Source organism: Didymella exigua, assembly GCF_010094145.1.
Source record: "Didymella exigua CBS 183.55 unplaced genomic scaffold M421scaffold_8, whole genome shotgun sequence".
Taxonomy (NCBI): domain Eukaryota; kingdom Fungi; phylum Ascomycota; class Dothideomycetes; order Pleosporales; family Didymellaceae; genus Didymella; species Didymella exigua.
The window spans coordinates 401,625-423,354 of NW_022984782.1; the positions used below are offsets into that span (position 1 = coordinate 401,625).

At 53.1% G+C, this 21,730-nt stretch overlaps 7 protein-coding genes and 1 non-coding gene across 8 annotated transcripts; 3 read left to right on the forward strand and 5 right to left on the reverse strand.

Annotated features, from left to right (window-relative positions):
- Positions 1-1,119: 1,119 nt before the first annotated feature.
- On the reverse strand, positions 1,120-4,430 carry M421DRAFT_418688 (SPX-domain-containing protein). Its single transcript, XM_033591877.1, has 3 exons — positions 4,115-4,430; positions 3,611-4,022; positions 1,120-3,562 (listed from the first exon to the last, which is right to left on the reverse strand). Exons 1-3 carry the CDS (start codon positions 4,117-4,119, stop codon positions 1,583-1,585), a joined length of 2,397 nt encoding a protein of 798 aa, XP_033450618.1. The 5' UTR covers positions 4,120-4,430; the 3' UTR covers positions 1,120-1,582.
- Positions 4,431-4,853: 423 nt separating this feature from the next.
- Positions 4,854-5,789, reverse strand: M421DRAFT_372699 (uncharacterized protein). The gene has a single exon (XM_033589765.1). The coding sequence runs from the start codon at positions 5,448-5,450 to the stop codon at positions 4,968-4,970; it is 483 nt and encodes a 160-aa protein (XP_033450619.1). The 5' UTR covers positions 5,451-5,789; the 3' UTR covers positions 4,854-4,967.
- A 339-nt stretch (positions 5,790-6,128) lies between these two features.
- M421DRAFT_58321 (FabD/lysophospholipase-like protein) lies at positions 6,129-8,029 on the reverse strand (the record flags this gene model as incomplete). The annotated part of the gene is made up of 3 exons (XM_033595588.1): positions 6,129-7,095; positions 7,228-7,759; positions 7,879-8,029. 3 exons carry the CDS (start codon positions 8,027-8,029, stop codon positions 6,129-6,131), a joined length of 1,650 nt encoding a protein of 549 aa, XP_033450620.1.
- A 955-nt stretch (positions 8,030-8,984) lies between these two features.
- Positions 8,985-10,351, forward strand: M421DRAFT_418690 (uncharacterized protein). The gene is made up of 2 exons (XM_033591878.1): positions 8,985-9,532; positions 9,592-10,351. Exons 1-2 carry the CDS (start codon positions 9,364-9,366, stop codon positions 9,903-9,905), a joined length of 483 nt encoding a protein of 160 aa, XP_033450621.1. The 5' UTR covers positions 8,985-9,363; the 3' UTR covers positions 9,906-10,351.
- A 780-nt stretch (positions 10,352-11,131) lies between these two features.
- Positions 11,132-12,657, reverse strand: M421DRAFT_58193 (glycosyltransferase family 33 protein; the record flags this gene model as incomplete). The annotated part of the gene is made up of 2 exons (XM_033595572.1): positions 11,132-12,276; positions 12,327-12,657. 2 exons carry the CDS (start codon positions 12,655-12,657, stop codon positions 11,132-11,134), a joined length of 1,476 nt encoding a protein of 491 aa, XP_033450622.1.
- A 204-nt stretch (positions 12,658-12,861) lies between these two features.
- Positions 12,862-16,221, forward strand: M421DRAFT_418691 (uncharacterized protein). The gene is made up of 3 exons (XM_033591879.1): positions 12,862-13,527; positions 13,579-15,051; positions 15,102-16,221. The coding sequence occupies exons 1-3, from the start codon at positions 13,085-13,087 to the stop codon at positions 16,003-16,005; spliced, it is 2,820 nt and encodes a 939-aa protein (XP_033450623.1). The 5' UTR covers positions 12,862-13,084; the 3' UTR covers positions 16,006-16,221.
- Positions 16,222-19,887: 3,666 nt separating this feature from the next.
- Positions 19,888-19,968, forward strand: M421DRAFT_t40. Its single transcript has one exon. It is a non-coding gene; the product is annotated as a tRNA-Ser (tRNA).
- On the reverse strand, positions 19,893-21,532 carry M421DRAFT_418694 (putative quinone oxidoreductase). Its single transcript, XM_033591880.1, has 3 exons — positions 21,314-21,532; positions 20,895-21,259; positions 19,893-20,844 (listed from the first exon to the last, which is right to left on the reverse strand). The coding sequence occupies exons 1-3, from the start codon at positions 21,324-21,326 to the stop codon at positions 20,218-20,220; spliced, it is 1,005 nt and encodes a 334-aa protein (XP_033450624.1). The 5' UTR covers positions 21,327-21,532; the 3' UTR covers positions 19,893-20,217.
- Between the last annotated feature and the right edge of the window lie 198 nt (positions 21,533-21,730).

A 21,730-nucleotide genomic window follows, 5' to 3' on the forward strand; every position in this document is an offset into this window, starting at 1 on the left:
TACGTCTCAGAATCGAAATTCGACGATGGACCCATACATGTTTCCCCCAAAAGTGCACTCCTGCCAGCACATAATCCCTGGTGTCTCCGATGTTCCGTTCGTGAAGTCCCTAACGGGTCTGAGTATAGCTCTGCGCGCTCGGGAGAACGCGCCTCATGTTTGAACGTGGTCGAATATTGGAGCAATATGTCCTCCATCCATGCATCTCCCATTAAGGACCATGCTGATTGATTTCGTGCGTAGGTTCTTCCTCTGAGATTCTCCATAAACTTGTTATGCCCTAGCCAGGTCTCTTCGCGGGCGTCGATATGTCCGCTTCTCTGCGCCAGAAGACTGGCTCATTCTCCATGCCCCAGAAACGACACATAATTTTGTGTGCGTGACGTACGGACACTCTGATGGTTAAACCTGTCTCTGTATATGCATAAGGTCTTGATATCTGCGCTGTGACCTTCATCCACTTCATCTTACGACCGATAGCAACATCGATTGAAAAATGTATCGCTGTTACGACATGTCCTGTCTTCTGTTCAAAATATGAGCTCATTCATAACGTTCTTGCATACCTTTGGCCTATAAATTCGACGACAACTTGCGTATGTCTTGGAGCGACTCATCTTGAGTACACGCTAGGTTTACGTGACCTTCGTATGAGCTCTGCTTGATTCAGATACGTAGCCACATATTTACTGGGGATACAACGTAGGTACTGAATCTGCGACCTGTCAATCATTAAGTCTGGCTCTTTGATATTTGCCCACTTTTTGATAGAGGCAAGAAATGCTCAGCATGAGGTCTCCTTTGTTCTTTGTTGGCTATCATAGACTGCAGCCTCGCAGCATGCGCATATAACGGGCAACACCTTTTCAGTTATTGCTTGTTTAAATACCATCTACCTCTTTATCAAATGCAGAAAACTACAATCTTATACCCGCATCTCTGTCTCTCTGCTTCTCGAATGCGGTCGCCACTTCGATTGTCCTAGAATGTCGGTTCCCTCAACAAATTAACTCCTCCCGAGCATCTTGAGAAACAAAAGGGATAGTGGACCCTCAGCATGTTCTAGACTTCGGGTGGAATAGAAGTAATTACCACCGAATATTCGGCTGCATTCGAGAAAGAGAATTGCGGCTCATTCACCTACCGAACCCTCCGTACTTCTAAGACGATCGATCTGTCGCTGCCAGAACACTGCTCATGCTCGTCGCCCTTCAAGCTCTCAAACATGGAGAGTCAGCCCGGTCATGTGTTGACCAAGATATTGAGAAATTGGAATGATGAGTCTTGGTCGCTGGCTGTGCAAACCCTCACACAGATCAGCGTCATGAGCAGCGTTAGTTTGACGACGAGACATTCAGTTAGCAATAGTCTTCTGTGCGAGGCATACCTTCCAGAGTCATGCTTTTGGGTATTGCGCTACGCTTGATTATCAATAACCCCCCAGGTCGGTCATTAGACCGGACCCGCTCCATGAGTAGACAACATAGTTGAACAACGCTGTACAAATATACAACAACAGAGGCCAAAAGGCTTCGCCAAACCTCTAGGCAGAACAACAGCGGCTCCTCAGCTCGACGTCAATTTAGACGCCAAGCTTGCCCTTCAAATCGCCCTTCAAACCACCATCATACCCACCCTTACCCAGCCTATACCCAAAACTAATTGCGAGCGCCGCAAGAAGCCCCAAACAAAGCAGTGACGGACCCCACTTGTCATGGTATACGACTGCTCTCCGCTCTTTGATCTTCTTTACTCTCCAGAGATAAAGGCCAACAGAGTACAGCAGCGCAACACACGCGATAATCGTGAACGCCCAGGCGGCCGCGAACGCGAGGCCGTCACCGAAGTTGAGCAGCGTAGCAGCGATACTGCCGATGAGGATGCTGAATTCGAGCCAGGACAGGAATGTGCGCTCGGTTGCGAGCTGCACTTTGGGCTCTACGCGGACGGGCACGTGGATCCGCTTGCCCTTGGGAGCTTTGAAGCGCTTGACCTCGCCTTGCTGTTTCCAGCTAGGTACACCGAGCGAGAAACCGCCATCGCCAACATCAGTGGGCTTGGGGTGGAAAAGCAGAGTCGCGCCGTTGACGAGGCCGTTACCGACTGTTTTGGCTGTGTGTTCCACCCACTTCTTTGCGTAGTGAAGGCCACCGACGCGCTTGGCTTCTTCAAGGTTGTCGTCTTCATCGTCGCTGTCTGAGTCGTAGATGGGATAGTCGTTGTCTTGGTTGCGCTGTGCGGCTACACGCTCTTCGATGTCGAGGGCATTGGGATCGCTGCCATTGGTCAGGGTACCATATTCCCTGGTACGGGCGATCTCGTTCTGCTCCATCGTGTCGCGAGCTTCACGAAGTCTCCTGAGCTGGTCGTCGTCTTGGCTGCTGTTAGCAGAAGGAAGGCCCATGGCGGCGTCATCGTCGTCGCTATCATCGTCAAGAGTATTGCTGGTACTGATATCGTTGCTAGCGCCCGGCCTCTCGATACCAAACCTTTGGCTGACGGGTTTGCGGATATCGACGTGCATCTGCGGATACCAGTACGGTAGGAGGTTGATCCTCGAGGGGTTTAGAGTTGCAGTACCGTGGATGTACTTCGAAAATTTAGGTACAGCCTCGACCAGATGTGATCCAGTCAGATCTCGAATCCATTGCGGCGCCTCGGCACCAGCTGCAGTCTGGAGCTTGACTTCGAGAACAGCATACGGGAACAACTCCTTGTCCTCAGACGGCAGCTGCTTGAACGGCCAGTCTACACCAATGTCTGTGCGGCGCCAGTTGTTGCCAGCACGCTTCTTGCCATCGAGGTTGTCTTCGCGGGTCATGGTAAGCTCGGTGTCGAGTGAGATACGGACTCGCGCATCGCCGGGAAGCTGGAAGGCGGTACGGTGGTAGAAAGAGCGTGTGACAGGTACGAGACTGCGGTCAATGACACGGTACTGGATCTCGCGAGCAAGCTGCTCGTCGGACGCAATATCCTTCTCAGACCTCTTCTGCTCCCTGCGCTCTTTCTCGAAGATCTTCCCGGGCAGCAATTTGCCCTTGAGGTAGTCGTTGACATTCTTCTCCTTGAGCTTGAAACGCGCCTTGACCGACTCTTCACCGGTCCAATCCTCACGATGGGTCTTGCGTTCGATGAAGATGGTGTCGCTGTTCATGCCTCCGTACCATCGCAGACGAATGGCCTCTGCGCCCTCTGTCTTCTTCAGACGACCCTCGTACAACTCCCAGGTCTCCGTGTTGTCGAAGTAGATGGACGTGATAGATGAATCTTCCTCGTTGAATTCTTTGTTAGGGTTGAACACCAGCACAGGCAGATGCTTCAGGATGATCAGCTTCAGCTCGACGATGTTGTCGGGATGGACCCAGTATTTCGTGGTCTGGCGAACGAAGTTCTGCTGCTTTCCGCCAGCGGAGGAGTCGCCCTTGACGGGGCTACCGCGAGTACGAACCACGTCGTAGAGCTTCGAGAGATTGACAATATAGCTGTCATAGTTGTCTTGGAAGAAGGGCTTGCGCTTGAGGCGGGCGGCGAAGACGGGCTTGAGTGCCCAGCGAGTGTTTTTCTGCAGCAGGTCAGCGCCGATTGGTATTCATCCTGCGTAGCAACATACATCGTGCTTCTTAATGATCTTCTGGAAGCCTGTGTAGTTCAATTGAGTGAACTTGGCCAGGTCGTGAACATCCGCGATGATGTCGCTGAGATCCTCTTCCAGCAATTCGAAATCCTCCTCGAATGGGTCTCCATCTTGGTTTGCCTGCTGAGACTGCAGGTATTGCTGCAACTTGGCGACCGCGGTGCTGACCTCCTTCTCTGACGCTGCGATGCGGCGGATGATCTCCTCGCTCTTGACACGCACGAAACTGTAGACCTTGTCGAGCTCCTTCTCGAGCTGCTCAACGAAGCTCTGCTCCGACTTCTCGTCCCAGGTGTGGTGTACGCGCAGGGCTGTCTTGAGCTCCTCGTAGTCGATGTAGTAGAAAAGCCAGTCCTTGTTCAGCGACTGCTTCAGCTGCTGGCCGAACCTACGCGAAGGGTGCATTAGTGCCCGTTGCTCCCCAATTGCGTTGCGCCGCGATTGGAAGGTGACGGCAGCGGGTGCCGGGGACAGACGAACCTCATGACGGGCGTTGGGTGCGCGAAGAGTCCGCTCGACGCACTTCAGACGGTGCTGGTGGACAGGATAAGGATGTGACACAATGTCCGAGGCTGCAGGAGGCCCAGCGAAAGAAACACAACCTCTGTACAGGAAGATCCCCGCGGCTGTAGCGCAGAAACGTGCCCGGGTGGTCGAGCTGTAGCTGGCGATCGAGCTTGACCCAGCAACAGCCAATCGTCGATTGGAACCGTCCACGTGCCGCACCTGGATGTCAACAACCTCGCAACACGATGGATCGCAATCGCACGTTAGCTGGAAAGAACGAAAGAAACGAAGACTCTGCAACTGCAATTCCTCTTGCGTGTATCTACTGCATCATAAGGATGAGGTCAGTGCCAAGGCTGCAATTGACGAATCGGAGGCTGGTGACGTGCATTCTCACCAACCGCATGCAGGGCAACACCACCACTCCGCTATGATAATGCTGGTCTGCGAGGCGGATCTCGAGCGACTCATCAAGCGCCTCTCACATCTCTATCGTCTTCCCGATCCTGCAGGCTTAATGTCCCCAGAGCTTCCAGCAGGTATCACAACAGAGATCTGCAGTCCTGCAGCTCTGCAGCAGCACGAGCTACACACCTAGACTGCCTACTCACATGTCCCCTCATATAGCGGAAGGAACGAATTCCAAAGTTCGGCTAAGACAGCCAGACATGCATGAAGATGAGAAACGAGAGATACATAGAACTGAGGTCTTACCTTTCGCAGAAGAGCAGAGGGTGGGAAGAAGCTCGTTTCGAGGCTCGATTCGAGATTCCTATGGCGCAGGCTGATGACCAGTCTGGTTTCGAAGGGTGTTGCACGCGACAGTCTACGGGCATGAGCCGGAGTGCTCTGTTCTACGACTCGACCCTTTCGAGATGCGTGAAACCTCGAACGAACAAGCGTGCGTCTCTGAACTATGTTCAGAGACGCCGTCATGTGCGCTTGAAGAGCCCCCGGCTTTGTTTAGTTCTCCATTGGACGACCCAGTGTCAGAGTTGATCTGTAGATGCGGATACGACTGCGGCAGATCTATGTACAACAACACCCTTGCTGGCCGTAAGTCGCTCTTGATACTCCGCGCCACGCATGGATTAGGTACGTTTCTAGCGGTACTTCCTGGACGGCGGCTAGCTACTCGACGGCTAAGATTGATGGCAAGGGTACGCAGCGCGAGCACTGGTCTTACATTGATCTGACCAACTAGTGTCATCGCGCTTGCTACCAATGCTTCGTCCTGCAAGACAATGAGGGGCTTGGGCGAACTCAAGCTTATACTATGACGGGCGGCACTTAGTTCTCGTGTGTACATGTTGTTGAGGGTAATTTTTCTCTACCTATATGCAGTTTCGTTACAATGTTCCGGTAATATTCAAGTTTTTGAAGCTGCGAATGAACAATGCAATATTCAAGTATCAAGCTGTACATGTGGTGATGATTGCTGAAATTGATATCTTGACTTAGAGTACGGGTGCAAGAATAGCACGGTGATAAAGAGATCAGATTGAGCTAAGGGCATTGTGACTTGGGAGGAGACGAAGAAAGAAGCGGACCTTGCTGACGGCAAGTGTACTGAATTGTCTCATCAGAGCAGGATGGTAACATGCAACCGTGGAGGTAGTCCGATCATTCAATACGTAATACCGAAATGTACTGCATCTATCCAAGTAATGGTCTCATTTCCTGCGCAAACCGCCGCGCTTTCCTCGAATTTAAGTTGAACAGGCAAGATTTGTAGGGTATATGTGAATGCTATGCAGAACGCCAGATGATTTGCAGAATGCCAGATGCGTGTGAACGACAAGGAGTATGGAGTTTTCTGTCTCGATGCTAGGTGCCGCTGAAATGCTCAACGCTATGCAATGAAGCAAAGTGGAAGGTGTGGGTGTGGGGGTTTGCCGAACGCAACGCGGAACGCCATGCTAAATGTCAGAATGTTTAAGTGCAAGAATCACAGGAACATGCAAGCCATGAGGATCATAAGGTGGTCTCAGGATGCTTGCGCAGTGCCGCTCACGTGTGCCGTGCGTCCGGATGTCGTCGGCCGAGACTTTGACTTGGAGCCCTTCCTGCTCATGGGAGGGGAGACATGGATCGCTGAGTCTTCGTCTCTCAGCTCACCGGTCAGCCACTGGCCCATGTAAGTCTGCCATCGCTTGGGATTGTCGTTCTTAGTCTCCTCGCGTAAGCGTCGGTGTCGCACAAGGCGCTCTGCAATTTGCTGGAGCACGATCTTCGGCGGACGGTACTCCTTGACGCCGTCTAACGTCTCGACGTTGTCACGGTTGAGGTAGTCGCCGGAAGCTTTTTCCATGCGCGACAGTGTCTTGCCGCCTGAGACGACTTTCTCCTCACCGGTGCAGATGTTAAACCAGGGCCCCTTCTCCCAGTTGTCGAGCGCGAGTCCCTCCATGCCTTGATCGACATTCAGGCGTTTGTACCATCGGTGCTCGCCTTTGGCTATGGTGCGCATTGTCTTGTGCCGCGCTTCGCCTTCGGTGTACTTGATCAAGACATTCTTGAAGACTGCGAACTTCTCGCTCCACTTTTGGAGGAGTGGGATTTTTCCAAGAGGGCCTGGCCAAACTGCAGCGAACCCGTCGTTATTGTTGTTTGGGCGCCCAGTACCAATCGACAGGAGTAAAGCGGGCTCGTGTTCGTCTCCTCTTAATGAAGCGTGTTCACTATACGCTGCGTACGATGGATTGTTCTCGCGGATCCCGCCGTCTTTAAAGCCTTTCCACCCGCGGCCTTTGCCAACGTCTGCGAACAGCATGTCGAAGTAGAAGGGCGCTGCTGATGTGGCGCGCGTCACCTGCCAGATCTTGAGCTTGTCTGCTCCCTCGTTGTACGGTCGCACCCAGGGTGGCAGTATTTCTTGATCGTATCGGTGATTATAGGACCGGAGTAAATACGCCTCATCAATTTGTCCGTTGTGTGTCGCAGTCAGGCAGATTCTGGAGGATGTCAGTCCAGTTTGCGAGATAAATTGATGGTCCACGATTCAAGCTCGAGGAGGTCAGGCCAGTTTGTGTGCGTGAAGATCACTATCAGACCGTTCCGATGACTACAATAGCAATGCGACTTACGATTGGCAGATTCTGTCGATCGGTTGGATCGGCGCACCACTGTACGAGCTCTTGTACGTAGAACTGCTGTTGACAGTAGAGGTAGCCGAAGGGTTGGGCGACTCCTCGTCCACGGGGTCCCAGTCCCAAGGATGCCAATCTGTGCCATCGCATCCTACATGCAGTTTGCAGTATTGGCTCACAATCTTCTGTACTGCCTTCTCGAGCGGCTTGTGGTGGTACTTTGTCGCCAACGGGAGGATGTTTCGTCTACGACCAAACAGCTCGTGACCGACCTGCCTGTAGATCTCGAGGCATTGCGGTACGGTCATCCGTAGGCGCGCCAGCATCACTGAGATGAGACCTCCTGTGCTGGTGCCGTACATGTAGTCGAAGTAGTGACATGGCAGCAGCTCGTCCTCGTTGAACTCCTTGCGCGTGCTGCCACATACAGGACCCTCCTCGTCTTGTAGTCGCCGCTCGCATTTGGCTACCTCGTGCATGAGCCGCTGGACAATGAGCAGGCTGGAGTAGCCTCGAATGCCTCCTCCGTCTATGTGTTGTTAGCGTTCCGGACTTGTTTGCGCGTCATGACAGGCACTCCAGACGCTCTGTATTTAAGCGCCAGCTTGGATATCGCAACTACTTCTAGGCTCACTATGCGCAACGTACCTAGTGTCAATATGAGATCCTCCCAGCAGTTGTGCTTGTCGACAGTGCCTCGCCATGCTTCCCCAGTCTTATCCGTCATCGTCGCCGAAGTTCCCGTGGTTCGGATGCTTAGCGGCCGCGACGGCGAGTCTTGAGGGAGTTGGAGAGACATGGTGATCTTCGGGCGGCAGTCGGTGCTTTGTACGGCGCTGTCTGCTTGATTGTGATCGCAAATCCCGGGAATGAGGGGCTCGGTCGGATTGTGCACGGCAGCTGTCTGTGCTAGAGAGGGCGCGTTGCCGGTACATAAGGCACATGAGGCTGCATGTCCACCTGCACACCGTGGATCGGGATTAGGTGCGGCAGCGGCAGTGGCTGATACGCTTGAAGGCCTCCGGGGTTAGTCAATTATCGAGCACGTCCCTGATTTGCCCGCCGGGGCTCTGTACGACAGCACTGCCTGGCAGGTTCCTCTTTTGACAGATGTTGATTATCAAATGGCGTTTGGGCGTTCAGTGTTCGAGCTGGTCATTCTCGAAAAGCTTTCAGGGGCTGCAGGAACTTTTGTGCGACAGGTGATGAGCTCAGCTGCGGCCCGCATCGTGCAGATCTGGGGTAACGAATCATTCGTGCCCTTAGTACCAAAGGTCGTAGGCAGCTGCCTGCGAGATGGGCGAATTACCGTTATGGCTACCCGGAACCAGCGAAGATGCGCAACAGCGGTGCGCAAAGCTGCCCTGTCGGATGGGGAGACCGAAACTATCCCGCGTCATTCGCAGGACGCCGTTCAGGTGACTCAGTTTGGAACTGCCCTTGCCCTACTCAAAGCCGAGCGACTCTTCGCAAATGCCTGCTGGTCACACCGGCATTCTTCGAGAACAGTCATCCGGGCTGCGAGACCTGGTTCCAGTTTGCTCAAACCATTATTGCTTTTCTTTGTCGTTGCGGACCTGCTGTAGTCTGGCGCGTTCGGACGTCTCACAGCGTCCATGATGCGCAGAGCAGACATTCCTGGACCCTGGCAATCAGATCGTATCTGGAAGCTTCTGTAACTGAGTAACGCTTTCGAACAGTCACATGCTGGATCGTAATCTTGCGAACATTCTCGTCGTCACATAAGAAGAGTGAAGGCGCGCACCAATCACGGCTCCACCAGACACTGCCGCTGTCTCTCGCTAAACGGGACGAATCCCTGCTGGTCGCAGCCACTTTCTGCTTGCAGCTCGCAGTTCGCGACCCTGCGCTGCCACCCCGGAGGCGCAGCCGTTGTGACGTTGTCGCTGAGCGCCCAGACCGCTTTGCTGTTGTTCACTCGACCCGGCTTTCACTCATGCGCAATCACCAGATCACTCACCCTGCCCATACAAAGCCTACCGAGCCCACAGTCCTCCCTGTGTTACCGCAAACACCCACCGATCCCAACTTCCGTCTTCAACAGCCCTATTTACCCACCAACAGTCTCAGCCTCACCTACTCGGCATCTACCCGATCTTTATGCAAGAAAGCATGACCTTCAAATCCACGTCCACATCGGGCACCACGGCCAGCAAGGCCAGTAGCCTCTTTGATCTCGATGAGAATAGCAACAAGGGCATTCTCGTCTACAGGTACCGCTCTGGTGCGAACGGTCTAGACACCACCACCGAGGCAGCTCTTTGCGCTGAGCTCGACAAGCGTGAGTGCCTCCGCCAGCATGGTTTTCGCTTGACCATGCCTAACTGATCATGACGATAGACCCTAACTTGCCTTTTATGCGCGTCACCAAGAAGCCCATTCCCCGCGGCGCTAGTCGCATGGACATCCACCAGGAAGATCTCTACCTGCCTGAGGAGAGAGAGATGTGGGCCGACAAGATCTCCGCCAAGTCCTCCGTCGCCAACGTCGGTCTGCCTACCATGGCCAAGTGGAAACACATGGTTATGGGCAGCTACGATGACCTGTACATCGTCTTCCAGACGCACACGACCTCGCCGGGCTCCTCCAAGAACAACTCGCCCGAGTCCTCGCAGCACGTGAGTCCTGCGTCCACCTTCCCTTCGGAAAGGTAGGCGCATCGGAAGCGTACCTCGGTAGGCCGCGCGATAGGGCTGGAACGCCTGCCATGTTTGGACCAGGCGCATTGGAGCCGCATACACACAGTCTCACCTCCCTTGATGGCGCTTCCACCACCGCCGACCTCTGTGGGGTCATGCATAGCCGTCGATCAGTCTGGACTGTCGTCATATTCTGAAAAAGCAGGTGTCATCCGCCGTCGCCACCGCACCTGCCTGCAAGAGGCGCTGGCTTTTTGGAGTTTCCTTTTGTATACGTTTCTGTCTCTACTATCATCGATACCCTGAGCATGTCTCACAAGCAACGGCGCTGGATGGAGTTAGTCTTTTTGGATGCATGGTCTAGAATACACGGAAGGACGAGAAAAGCGCTTTGACGTCACAGACCTCTGTAGAACGAGTCATGCTCGTTGACGAACTTAATGAATTACAATCTCAGACCGTTCCGCATACTCCACGTGATCATAATAGACATTGACAGTAACAACATAGATGGGAGTTGTCCAGTCTGCCGAGGTAATAGACAAGAGAATCCACCATGAACCAAAGCGCATCAGAGGACATGCCCGCACTGTCTAAGCAAAGCAAAGGCCTCGTCATCGCGACCTACTTCGACACCCAGCATCACGGATCGATGTTCCACTCCGAGGCTCTCCAGGTCACATGCTCCTGCATCGATATTTGCGGTCCATCGAGTCTCGTCCTTGACGATGTCCTGCTTCTCTGGGTCCTGCTCGGAGTCTGTCGACGTCCAGTCCGAGGCGCTGCCGTGAGTGTAATCCTCAGCTTCGGACGGGGTCCGGCGTGATGCGCTGGTCTCTGTGTGTAGCTAATGTTCGAGTGTGCGTGCCGATGCATCGAGGTAAGTCGAGCGCTTATCTTCACTTCCGACGGACGACGGCTCTCTGTATTTCAGGCCATACCTCTGGACGTGCATGTTGTAGGATGCATATTTATACGTTGAGGTCGATAGGGCACGCATTCTTGAGCCTGAGGCTCTGGATGCGGAGGGTTCACTGCTGGCCATGGCTCTGAGTCTGGCTGTCTTTGTGGTGCTTTTAGTAGCTTGTGAAGTCTGAAGTAGTAGTACGTGAGGGAATCAGGAGCATCATGATCTGTGTTGTCCATTTTTTGACCTTTTCGGTAGCGATTCCCTCAGCTTTCACCCTTGAAGGAGTCGTACCTCGATGTAGTGTAAGCAGGATCCTGGAGGGTCTCAAACCTCACTCAATCAGCTTGAAAAGCTTCCCGCCAACGCGATCCCACTCGGCATCCCACCTGTTCTTACTCTCCTCCACGGCCCCCTTCTTCAGTGTCGCCAGCAGTTCGGCTTTGTCACCGAATAGGCCAAGGAGCTGCTCCGCCAGCTGTTGCGAGCTCTCGAACCCTTTGCCGTTGACATCTTCCTTGACGAGTTCAGGCCACGCCTCGAACTTGCCCCAACCGACGACTGGCAGTCCTGCACCGAACATGTCCACCACCTTCATCGGCAGATCTACACCAGATGACGATGTGTGCAGCGAGACGCCAAGGTCGGCGGCTGCAAGGAGCATCGCATAGTCCTCAGAGGTGAGCCATGCAGTTTGGATGACCACGTTGAGAAGCTTCTTCTCCTGATTCAGGGCCCTGATCTTGGCGAGGTAGTGCTCCTTCTGTGGACCCTTGCCGGTGATGATTGCCAGAATGTTTGGCAGATTAGGCTTCGCTGTGACCTGCGCGGAATAATTGCATAGCGCTTCGAGGAGGATGGAGAAGTCCTCGTCTGCGGTCCAGGACGTTGAGCTGACAATGAGCCTCCAGGGTGTTTTGGTAGATGCAGTGAGATCTTCCGCATACTGCGCTGTTTCCGGCAAACGTGAGAGGAAGGCACGACGTTCTTGTGAGTCGATTGGTCGGAAAATTGGGCCTGGACGGTCGTGGAGGGCCTGGGCTTTGACACCGTACGAATCCTTCAGCACGCGGGCCATTGCGTGGGTGACAGTGAAGTGATGTTTGGCAGCCTTTGCGAATACCCTCTCGTACAAGGCGGAAATCTTGACAAGTGGGTGGCTAACCCCGAGTTTCAGTGCAAGGATTGAGTAGCCAAAGTTGTGCCAGTCAATGACCAGTTGTGTGCCTCTGATGAAGCAGACCAAACTCGCAACAGCCAGTGTCGGAATTGAGGGAGGATTCTGCACAAGCATCCATCTTGCAGGCTGCGTACGATAGCATAGAGCGCGGTACAAGCTTCTGACCTGCCACAGCACTTTCAATGGTGCTATGACAGCGAAGAGCAGCTTGCTGCTTGAACGAAGGAAAGCAGGCGCTGCGATCAGGGGTACAACCTCAATCAATGGGCTGGAGACGATGTCGGGATGTATCTCAGATTCTACAACAGGTTAGCCCCGCATGTGACGGATTCGTTCACAGGCTTTCTACCTTGGTAGCCGATTAGAAACACCCTGCCGCCGTGTTTGGCTATACTGAGAGCATGGTACTGCATGCGGGGTGAACGACCAATGTCTCCAAGGACGAGAATCTGCACCGTCCTGCCCTGCTTGAATCGGTCGCTGCCATCCTCTCTTTTTACCTCAAATTCGTTACCTTCTTCGTCAAAGTCGACCAGCTTGATGGGCCTGTCCATATACGGGTCATACTGAGACGGGAGGGTCAGCAAGATGATGGTGAAGATGGTCGAACAGAGCAACGCGACGCCCAGCACGACGTCAAAGCGATTGCTGAACGTCTCAGTGAGCAGCGACTTGAACATGACCGAATGTGGTGTGGTGACGTCTGGCCTGTCATGACGACGAGGCAGGCGATCACGTTGCAGGGGAGTTCGCCTCGCTAGATCCCCGCCCTGCATACATATCCCGGTTCGTGCGCTTGCTGGGCAGCACCAATAGGGAAGGCGCGTAGGATGCGCGTCAAAGAGAGTGAACTTGGCCCCTGAATAAAATGGATGCGGCGCCGCTATCGACGCAGATAGAGGCGCCTCCAAAGCGCGTTACGTTACTGTCGTCGTCGACGCCCCACTTGTTCGAATACTCCTTCCCTCTGTATATACTTTGGCCGCGCTGCCATCTGCTGGGGCTGGAGCGATACGACCCCTGGACGGCCCACCTTGCCCTTTGCGTGCATCACCGAGACCGAGTGAAGACACAGCGAGAACGGCTTCCCGCACGCGGTGCTAGCAGATGGCGTCTACGTACGCACTGCCTATCGCGCCCACCTCGCATGCCCACGGCCATGGGCGCTCACAATCGCAGTCGCACTACTTCTCTGCAGCCTCCCCAAATCGCAAGACCCTTTCGCCGGTAGAGGAAGCGAACAAGCCTACGTCAGGGCACCAACACCGACGATCAGACATGAGCGGGCAGCTGTACGGCGCGGTGCGTTCACCGTACGCCGAGTACAACAACAACAATGCGCACAACCACAGCCATGGACACAGCCATTCCCACTCGCACGCCCACACCAATTCGAACGGCTCCACGCACAGCCTGACGTCTTTCGCAAATGGTAGGACAAATGGCAGGCTGGGCTTGGACTCGCCGCAAACGCCGAGGAAGAACGCAGCAGCCGCAAAGTATGGCCTGTTCTCGCCAGTGCAAGAGTCTGCACCGGTGCCGCCATCCTCGTAAGAGCCATGTAATGTTCGTACTTGAACGTGGTACTAACTTCGCCGTAGATCGTTGCTGGTCCTTCCTGAAGCCCTCACCGCGCTGCTTATCCCCCTCCCATTCCTCCTTGCATCGATAGCATACCCGAGCGCCGCACGAAGGCTGCCTGCAACACTATCAGAAGCTCTTGTCGAGAATGAGCCCGCAGTCGCCGCCAAGGCCGCCGCAAACGAAGCCTACCTCTTGAATGCCCTCTTCCTTACATCAGCGACATTGCTTGTCGTGGGACTGATAGGACGGGTTCGATCGAGCTTAGATCAGCCGCTGGATCGCCGGAAGGCGGAGAGCTCCAGGAGTATAGCAGCAGCATTGAGTGATGTCTCCAGTCTCAAGCAGACCTTCGGCAATATCGCTGGTATCTTGCTGCCATTCTTTGCTACCATGCAGATTGGCGGCGCGAAGACGGCCTTAGTGCTTCTTACTGCAGTTGCAGCAGGACTTGGTGCTACTGACCACAGACCGGGCAAGCACACACATTGGGACGATATGAAACGGACTTTACGGACTCGGCGAACGACGTTTGCAGTCCTGCTGATTGGAACCATCGTGGATGTGTTCGCCTGGGGCCATCCAGCCTGTGCCTTGCTCGGATATGGTGCTTTGTTCACCTCCATATTCGCGGCTCCACCACCTCTACCAACCGCTGGTTGGTCTTTGATTACAGGGAGCCAGACTCAAGACTCGTACATGGGCAAAAAATCTGCGCGAGCCTCCTTGCCCAAACCGTCTTCACCTCTCATCAGCACTCGGGAGGCTACACTGCTGACTTGCGTATCCGGCGTTGGGCTTATGGTCATCACCCTCCTGTATTCGATTTTTGTTCCTTCAACCACGTCTCTTTCGCAACACACCATCATTTTCACGGCATTATCAGTAGCATCAGCGACGGCGCTTGTTTTCTTTTCGCAGTCCGCAACTCTACGCAGCCATAAGTACGTCGGACTGCATCTCGGCGGCCTTCTTGTTATTGCCTTCACAGGGTGGCAGACTGCGCCAGAGTGGTATCATGTGCTATTCACTGGCTTGTCTTACATACTTTTCGCGTCCGGCGTTTCGTGGGATACCCGCACTCACGCACACTCGCACGCCCACGATCACGCACATGCTGGTCATGGCCACGCCCACGAACACAAACACGAACACCACCTCCACGCGAATCCCTCCAGAATCTCGACATTCCTCATCGCACGAACGACACCCGGCTCAGTCATTCACAGCATCATGATCGAAAGGGATTCGCGCCGAATTGCGTACTTTGGCGTTCTCAATCTCAGCTTCATGGTTGTGCAATTCTTTTATGGATTTGTCACTGGCTCCTTGGGTCTGCTCACCGACAGTATCCACATGCTCTTCGATTGCGCTGGTCTTGCTGTCGGTCTGGCAGCCGCAGTTATGAGTAAATGGCGCCCCAACGCACGCTTCCCGTACGGGTACGGCAAGATCGACACCTTGTCTGGTTTTGCCAACGGAGTCTTTCTTCTGTAAGTCGCTTCTAGACTGTAATTCGCAACTCTCGCTAACGTATTGCCAGGCTTGTCAGCGTAGAGATCATCTTTGACGCATTCGAGCGTTTGTGGGAGGGCCATGAACTGCAACGACTCAACGAACTCCTGATTGTCAGTGTTCTCGGCTTCCTCGTCAACATCGTGGGCCTCACCGCTTTTGGCCACGCACATCACGGTCATGGACATTCGCACGATCACGGGGACCATGACCATGGCCACGGCCATTCCCACGATAACGAGAATATGCAGGGAATCTTCTTGCACATCCTTGCCGATGCACTCGGCTCCGTCGCCGTGATCATCTCTACGTTGCTAACCAAGTACTACGGCTGGTCCGGCTGGGATCCGATCGCGTCATGCATCATCGCCATCCTGATCTTCTTGTCTGCAATTCCGCTCGTCAAGAGCGCTGGAATGCGCTTGATGCTGTCTCTACCGACTGACGCGGAGTACGGCGTGCGCAACACCCTGCAGGAGCTTAGTTCGCTCCGCGGCGTCGTTGGCTACACAGTGCCAAAGTTCTGGTTGGAAGATGAGGGCGCGGCACACGCAGAATCTCATGCAAAGGAGCATCAGCATGATGGCTGTGATGGCGGCCATGACCATGACCACGACCACGACCACGATCACGCAGACGGGCACAAGCACAAGCATTCCGGACATGACCATGACCACGGCCACTCGCACTCACACTCGCACTCGAACGGCCATGCGCATGCACACGGCCACGATCACGACCACAGTCACGGCTCCGGCAAGCAAAGGATCCTCGGCGTCATCCACATAATTGCCGCGTACGCCGCAGATCTTGAAGATGTGCGCGAGCGTACAGTTCAGTTCTTGAAGGGCAGAAATATGGATGTTGTCGTACACGTTGAGAAAGAGGGCGATGGACGGTGCTGGTGCGGCGGTGGGAACAAAGTGAGCTAAGCTCGCTCACGCACGCACATATGATTATGACATACTTTTCGCGTTCTTGTACAGCATTTAGGCGGTGTTCCAGGGACGGGAGTGTGTATGTACATCGTGTAGGAACAAGAACATACTTCGAATCCATGCTACCCGGGTGTATCACGTGCAAACTGACGGTACAAGAGCACGTCAAGCACACTTGGTCTTCATCTCTCTATCAAAGGTTTGACCCCGGAATGCCCAAAAGCGATATTCTAGAAATGCATAGTCTCTGCTTCGTCCGAAAGAAAGCGCGGCCACTTTTATGGTCGCTGGGTCCGAAGATCGATTGCTTCCCTGTGTATGTGCTTTCCCTCGGGATGAGGCATCCAAGACAAAAATGTCTTTCTCTGTCGGCCGATCTGGAAAGGCACCGAGGGTTTTCTCATGTCTTCCTGCAAGGATCTTTCCCACCGTGTTGCGTGGCAACAGCAAGTTCAAAAGCGTCTTGCTTGCCATGCAGTCTCTCCTCTCCTAGCTACAGCTCCCCCATGGGTTTAAAACAGCAGGCGTCTCAGTATATGCGCCGGTCCTCTCAAACTGACTCTCGAAGGCATTATGTTCCGTTGAGGCTTCGGCCGTACCTAAGAATCACCGCGGCACTGGCCATGCGCTCGCCCGAGCAGATTTCACCAATTTGGTATGTTCCAAGATCGTGTACATATAAGCGTCGGCAGGAATTTGTCCCGCTTCTCTTGTTCGGCGACGTGCATGTTGAGTGGCTTTCTGCTTTTCTGCTCTGCAAATCTATCGGACGTTGCTCGAATGTCGGCCCTGGCGGACTTGAAACGCTGATAGGCCTCTGGAAATGGCCTACAATTCGAAGTCGAAAGGACCCGTGTTTGATTCGGGAGGGCTGCTCAAATTCACACTGTTTTTACCGCCTCGTCTGCAATTTATATATGCCGGCAGCTTGCTTGCTTCTTTGCTGTAAATACCTCCTTGTCTTCGTAGTTTTTGTGGAAACTATCAACGTGAAGGACCTGAGCCCACGCTAGCAATATCGATGTTGTGAGTCTTGAGTGTTTCAGAACCCGACACAAAGCCCTAGGATTTGTTTCTTTCGAATATGTCTGCAAGATAAGCGTCTAGCTGTCTGGATATACTCACCGACATGCAGCTCTGTTTCTTACTTCACCAAACGAATCAGCTTCGAATCCATGTGCTCTCTGCTCACCTGAAAGTATACATGCACTAAGTTATGACTGTGTCGCTCTCTCGGAGTAGAACTGTCATTCGTGATTTAAGGAGAAGGTTCAAACTACTATGACCCGATGTCAGAAGTACAAAGGCTCACCACGTTCGCAATTTGTGCCATCCTTGTCTAAGAGCTGAGTAGCCCCGATGATTTTTATTGCTTGTCTGTACAAAAAGGTTTCATCTTGAAAGGGAGAGGGACATGTCATATGTCCCTCCTGGGCTACTGGCCCACTATACCCACATCTGTCTGCACAGGTGTCAGGAGGCGTCAAGCACTTATCTTCGCGATCATCGATTTTCCAAAGCCAATAGACTGCCTACAATGTTTATCCTGCCCACAAAGGATATATCTTCAGACTGGATGTCCCTCTTTCCTCGAAGTTCAGTCAGACGATCCCGTCTGGTTCGGGTTACAAAGTAATTGGGGACTCTCGGTCCATATCCTGTCTTCCGAACTTGATCTTATGCTTCAGTGTTCTGTAAAATTACAGCGGGACCGATCATGAACCTATGTTGTGTTGTAACTAGAAGTAAGTTACGTCAACGCTAGATTTGGTAAATCGATGCAAAGAAGCATCTTGACTTGCTATGTTGGTGTGCTTCTCGCTCGAGATGCTGCCAATACTCGGAGTACAAGGATATGCTCGCGTCACGCGTTCGGCCACTAGATTGAAACCCTTCACAATACCACCTGGTGCGTCATCTCCCGACATCTGTCACGTTCTGTATCTCAAACCCAACCGATGCCACGATCCATGATCCTCACTTCTGCCTCTGATCGCCCTCACGGGTCGATGCCAAATGTAGTGCCGAGAGTTCGAATGATCCCCAGTCACGGTACGAACATTCACTTGCGGCTACCTCCTCAGGATCTCAGAAATTCTCATTCGACAAAGCCATGTACGTGTGCTGGATCAAAGCTGCCGGTATCGCAGACGATGACTAGCATGGCTCTTGCCATCGCCAGGAGAAGGCTCCAACGCAGAACTTTAATGCATCTTAACTCTCTGTTCCCAAGCATAAAGGCTTTACTTTTATTCTACCTTTTACTCTAATCTAAGTAGTCCCTAAACGCTATCGACAAGCTTATATTATACTCTTTAGTTGATTAGAGGTTCGGGGACTGCGGAGGACTGGTCTTGATTGTCGGTGAGAATAACATGTGCCTATGTCCAGTAGAAGCCTCATCGTCTCCAAATTGTACGCGAAACTTCTTGCTCAAAGAACAAGTACAATCGTTCTCTGTCCATCTGTCCTATCCTTCAATATTCGGCCTCGTCTTGTGGTGCGTCGTTCAGTACTGGTACCATCAAAGCATACTGATCTTCTCGTCAGCCTCGCAACACAAGCGAGGAGCTGTGCGTACCTCCGTGCTCTGGCTCATATCTCAGTGGGCGGTGTCTTTTGGAGAAACAATACCTAATCAAGAAGCCTATAGATGGAACGAGTACAACCAGAAGTACACTCAAGAGGGCAAAGAGCGCCTCCTTTGACCATGATGTGTCGTATACGGATGCTTGCGATGTTGAATTAGATGAAGCTGATTGATTGAAAATCAGTGATAATCTTGCATAACGGTTTACATGCAAAAACTTACCCATTCTACGATAGTGCACCCAAAGAGTCCGTCTTGTGATGCAGGAACGAGATGCGTCAAGCCCTCAATTCGCTAGGTTTTTTACCCCTGATTGATGAATATACAGATCGTCAAGGGTTTGTATCTGTGATAGAAGACGTTGTGTCTTCGAAGACGAACCTGATGTGCGATGAAGGAACGACTTGTATCGAGCCGATTCTTGTGGGCAGCATGGCATTATATCTCCTCATATCAGAGAGGATTCGCCGAAGCGGAATTAAGCGCGACTTTCCATCGCGGATTTCGACGCACAGAAATTCTGTGATCGGTGTAAAGCACGGTGCCGCTGACGGGTGATTGGTAGGCAATTGATACCTCAGCCACTACAAGGCAGCCACGAGAAGGCGTGCGGTCTCAGTTGTGTCGGATTCAGCCTATACTAATGGTAGTTTGTAACTGCGTGAGCAGTGTCGGTCGAAGACTGTGATCAACGAGTGTATTGCTATCTGTTGTCGTGTTGTGATGTTCAAGCTCTCAGCTCTCAGCTCTCAGGTAAGTGCACTTGCCCACCGGGCAGTGCCTGCTACAATAGGATATCATGTGATCTGAGCCACATGGTTACATAGTTAGTGTAGGCTGAATCCGTCGACATAACTGAGGTTCTACGGTACTTATGCCTGACACCGTAGTAGATGTTTCTCGGTATCCAATCAGGTGTGATTGCCCCCGCCTTCCCACATCCCATGTTTCCCCGACCGTCGATGCTTGAGTCCTGCACGCCCGTACGGGATAGATCATAGGATAGTTGGGGATGGGATGGGACGGGCGATAGAATAGCCGCATGCTTAGACAGTCTACACGTTTCAGAAAGCAGCAAAGCCCCGAACATCACTATCATCAAACAGAAACATTACACCTCCAAAGAACACACCAATACACAGAGACTGTGTTTGTAGATTCTCAAGAGGAGAGATTGTGTGAGCGGGAGCTCAATCGATCTGATACAGAAGTCATATAACAAGTATAGATAAATTATATTGTAGCGTTTTCCTATAAGATCACAGCACTAACCAGCTTGATTTCCCGGCGTTGTGGCGGAGTGGTTATCGCGCAAGACTAGAAATCTTGTTCCTTCGGGAGCGTAGGTTCGAATCCTGCCAACGTCGCTTTTTGACCAAATTGATGCCTTCATTCGAGTCTTTTGTTGCTCTGCGAAAACATCTTCTTGAAGTTGTAGCTTGGAGAAGTCAGGTTAGGTTGCGTGGTTGTGTTGTGGCAGTCGCGTTCGGGGTGGTGAGTTCGCTGTTAGGCAAGTTGCGATTGCTGGAAGGTTGCTTTGCTTTTGCCGGTGAGAGCCTATCTGTAGATTGTTTTCATACTGCAGTCATTCTTCTTTCGTAATGGCCTCCAATGCTCTATGAGATGGTGCAAATGACCTTGCCCTTGGTCTTATTCTCCTCCAGCAGCCGATGCGCATCCTGAATGCTCTCCCACGGCAACACCTTCTCGACAAACAACTTGAAAGTGCCATCCTTGAACTTGGGCAGCGCATGCTCAACCAGCTGATCCCGTAGCTTGCCCTGATACGCCTCGTCTCGGCTGCGCAGACTGCTGCCCACAAACGTGCACCGCTTCATGATGAACGCGCTGATATCGGTTCCGTCGGGGACCACGGTGCCGCCCATGAAGCCGAGGTTCACGATCACGCCGTCCTTCGCGATCGCTTTGAGATTCGCCTGGAAGTACGCGGCCCCAATGAAGTCGACGATTATGTCGACACCCCGCCCGTCTGTTGCTTTGAGCACCTCGGCCGCCCAGTCTTGCGTCGTCGTGTTGAAGGCGGCGGTTGCGCCGAGTTCTTTCACCGCGAAGTCGCACTTTGCGTCTTGACGTGCGGTGGCGTAGACGGCGGATGCGCCGTCGGCGTTGGAGAGCTGGATCCCCGCGATGGAGACGCTGGAGGCTGCGGCGTGCCAGAGGATGGATTTCCCCGCGCGGTAGGCGCCCACGAGGTACATGGCCTGGGTTGCTGTGATCCATGTCTGCGGCCGTGTTAGTAAAGGGAACAGGCTTGTGGGTAGTGTGGATGTACCTCTGGAATGCCGGCGCACTGCTCCCAGGTCAGTTCCTTTGGCTTCCTGACCAGCATGTGTGTGGAGACGGCGATATACTCTGCGTATGCGCCGCCGTATGCGAGGCCGAAGACCTCATCGCCCTCCTTGAAATTCTCCTTTCCGCCTCCTTCTGCGCTCAGCTCGGCGATTGTGCCGGAGAACTCGACACCGAGGATCTTGGAGGCGCCAGGTGGGACGGGGTATCTGCCCTCGCGCTGGAGGAGGTCCATGCGGTTCAGGCCGAATGCCTTGATCTTGACGAGCGCTTGCGACTCTCCGAGCTTGGGCTTAGGGACATCTGCAATGTGGAGGGCATCAACCGGGCCCTTGCCGTTCTTGATATCTGGAGTGTGTCAGAAGATTTCTGTGCGCGTTGCTCACTCACGACTATACGGACCTATAGCCTTCATTGTGTCGCTCATCTCGCTGGTTCGTTCCGTGGAGTCGACTGAAATTGGTAGGACTTAATCAACACACTCGAGAGAAGAGAAAGACTGTCAAGCTTTAACAAGCACGAGCTGTCAAAAGTGAATCAGCTCTAAGCCTGACGTAGCTGCTGTTCCGAGGCAGTTCGGAATGATTGGTAATGACGTGAGTGGGGCAAAGTGCACTTCTGGACTTCTCGAGGTGGGGCAGATCGTCGACGTCGAAGCTTGAGTTAACCACAGGAGCTGAAGGCAAGGCTGGTGCAAGAGACGCCTCCACATGCTTGACATTGTCTGGATATCGCTCTACATGCTATACTTTGACTCGACAAGTGCGCAACCAGCGAGCATACAAACCCATTACTCTGTAATACAGATTTGCTACATCA

Coding starts and splice junctions, on each gene's coding strand:
- M421DRAFT_418688 (XM_033591877.1), bottom strand. Junction 3,563..3,610: donor AGATCATTAAGAAGCACGAT/GTATGTTGCTAC, acceptor GACCTGCTGCAG/AAAAACACTCGCTGGGCACT.
- M421DRAFT_372699 (XM_033589765.1), bottom strand. CDS start 5,450: ATGTACACACGAGAACTAAGTGCCGCCCGTCATAGTATAAGCTTGAGT.
- M421DRAFT_418690 (XM_033591878.1), top strand. CDS start 9,364: ATGACCTTCAAATCCACGTCCACATCGGGCACCACGGCCAGCAAGGCC. Junction 9,533..9,591: donor TTGCGCTGAGCTCGACAAGC/GTGAGTGCCTCC, acceptor TCATGACGATAG/ACCCTAACTTGCCTTTTATG.
- M421DRAFT_418691 (XM_033591879.1), top strand. CDS start 13,085: ATGGCGTCTACGTACGCACTGCCTATCGCGCCCACCTCGCATGCCCAC. Junction 13,528..13,578: donor GCACCGGTGCCGCCATCCTC/GTAAGAGCCATG, acceptor ACTTCGCCGTAG/ATCGTTGCTGGTCCTTCCTG. Junction 15,052..15,101: donor GCCAACGGAGTCTTTCTTCT/GTAAGTCGCTTC, acceptor ACGTATTGCCAG/GCTTGTCAGCGTAGAGATCA.
- M421DRAFT_418694 (XM_033591880.1), bottom strand. Junction 20,845..20,894: donor AGTGCGCCGGCATTCCAGAG/GTACATCCACAC, acceptor ACACGGCCGCAG/ACATGGATCACAGCAACCCA.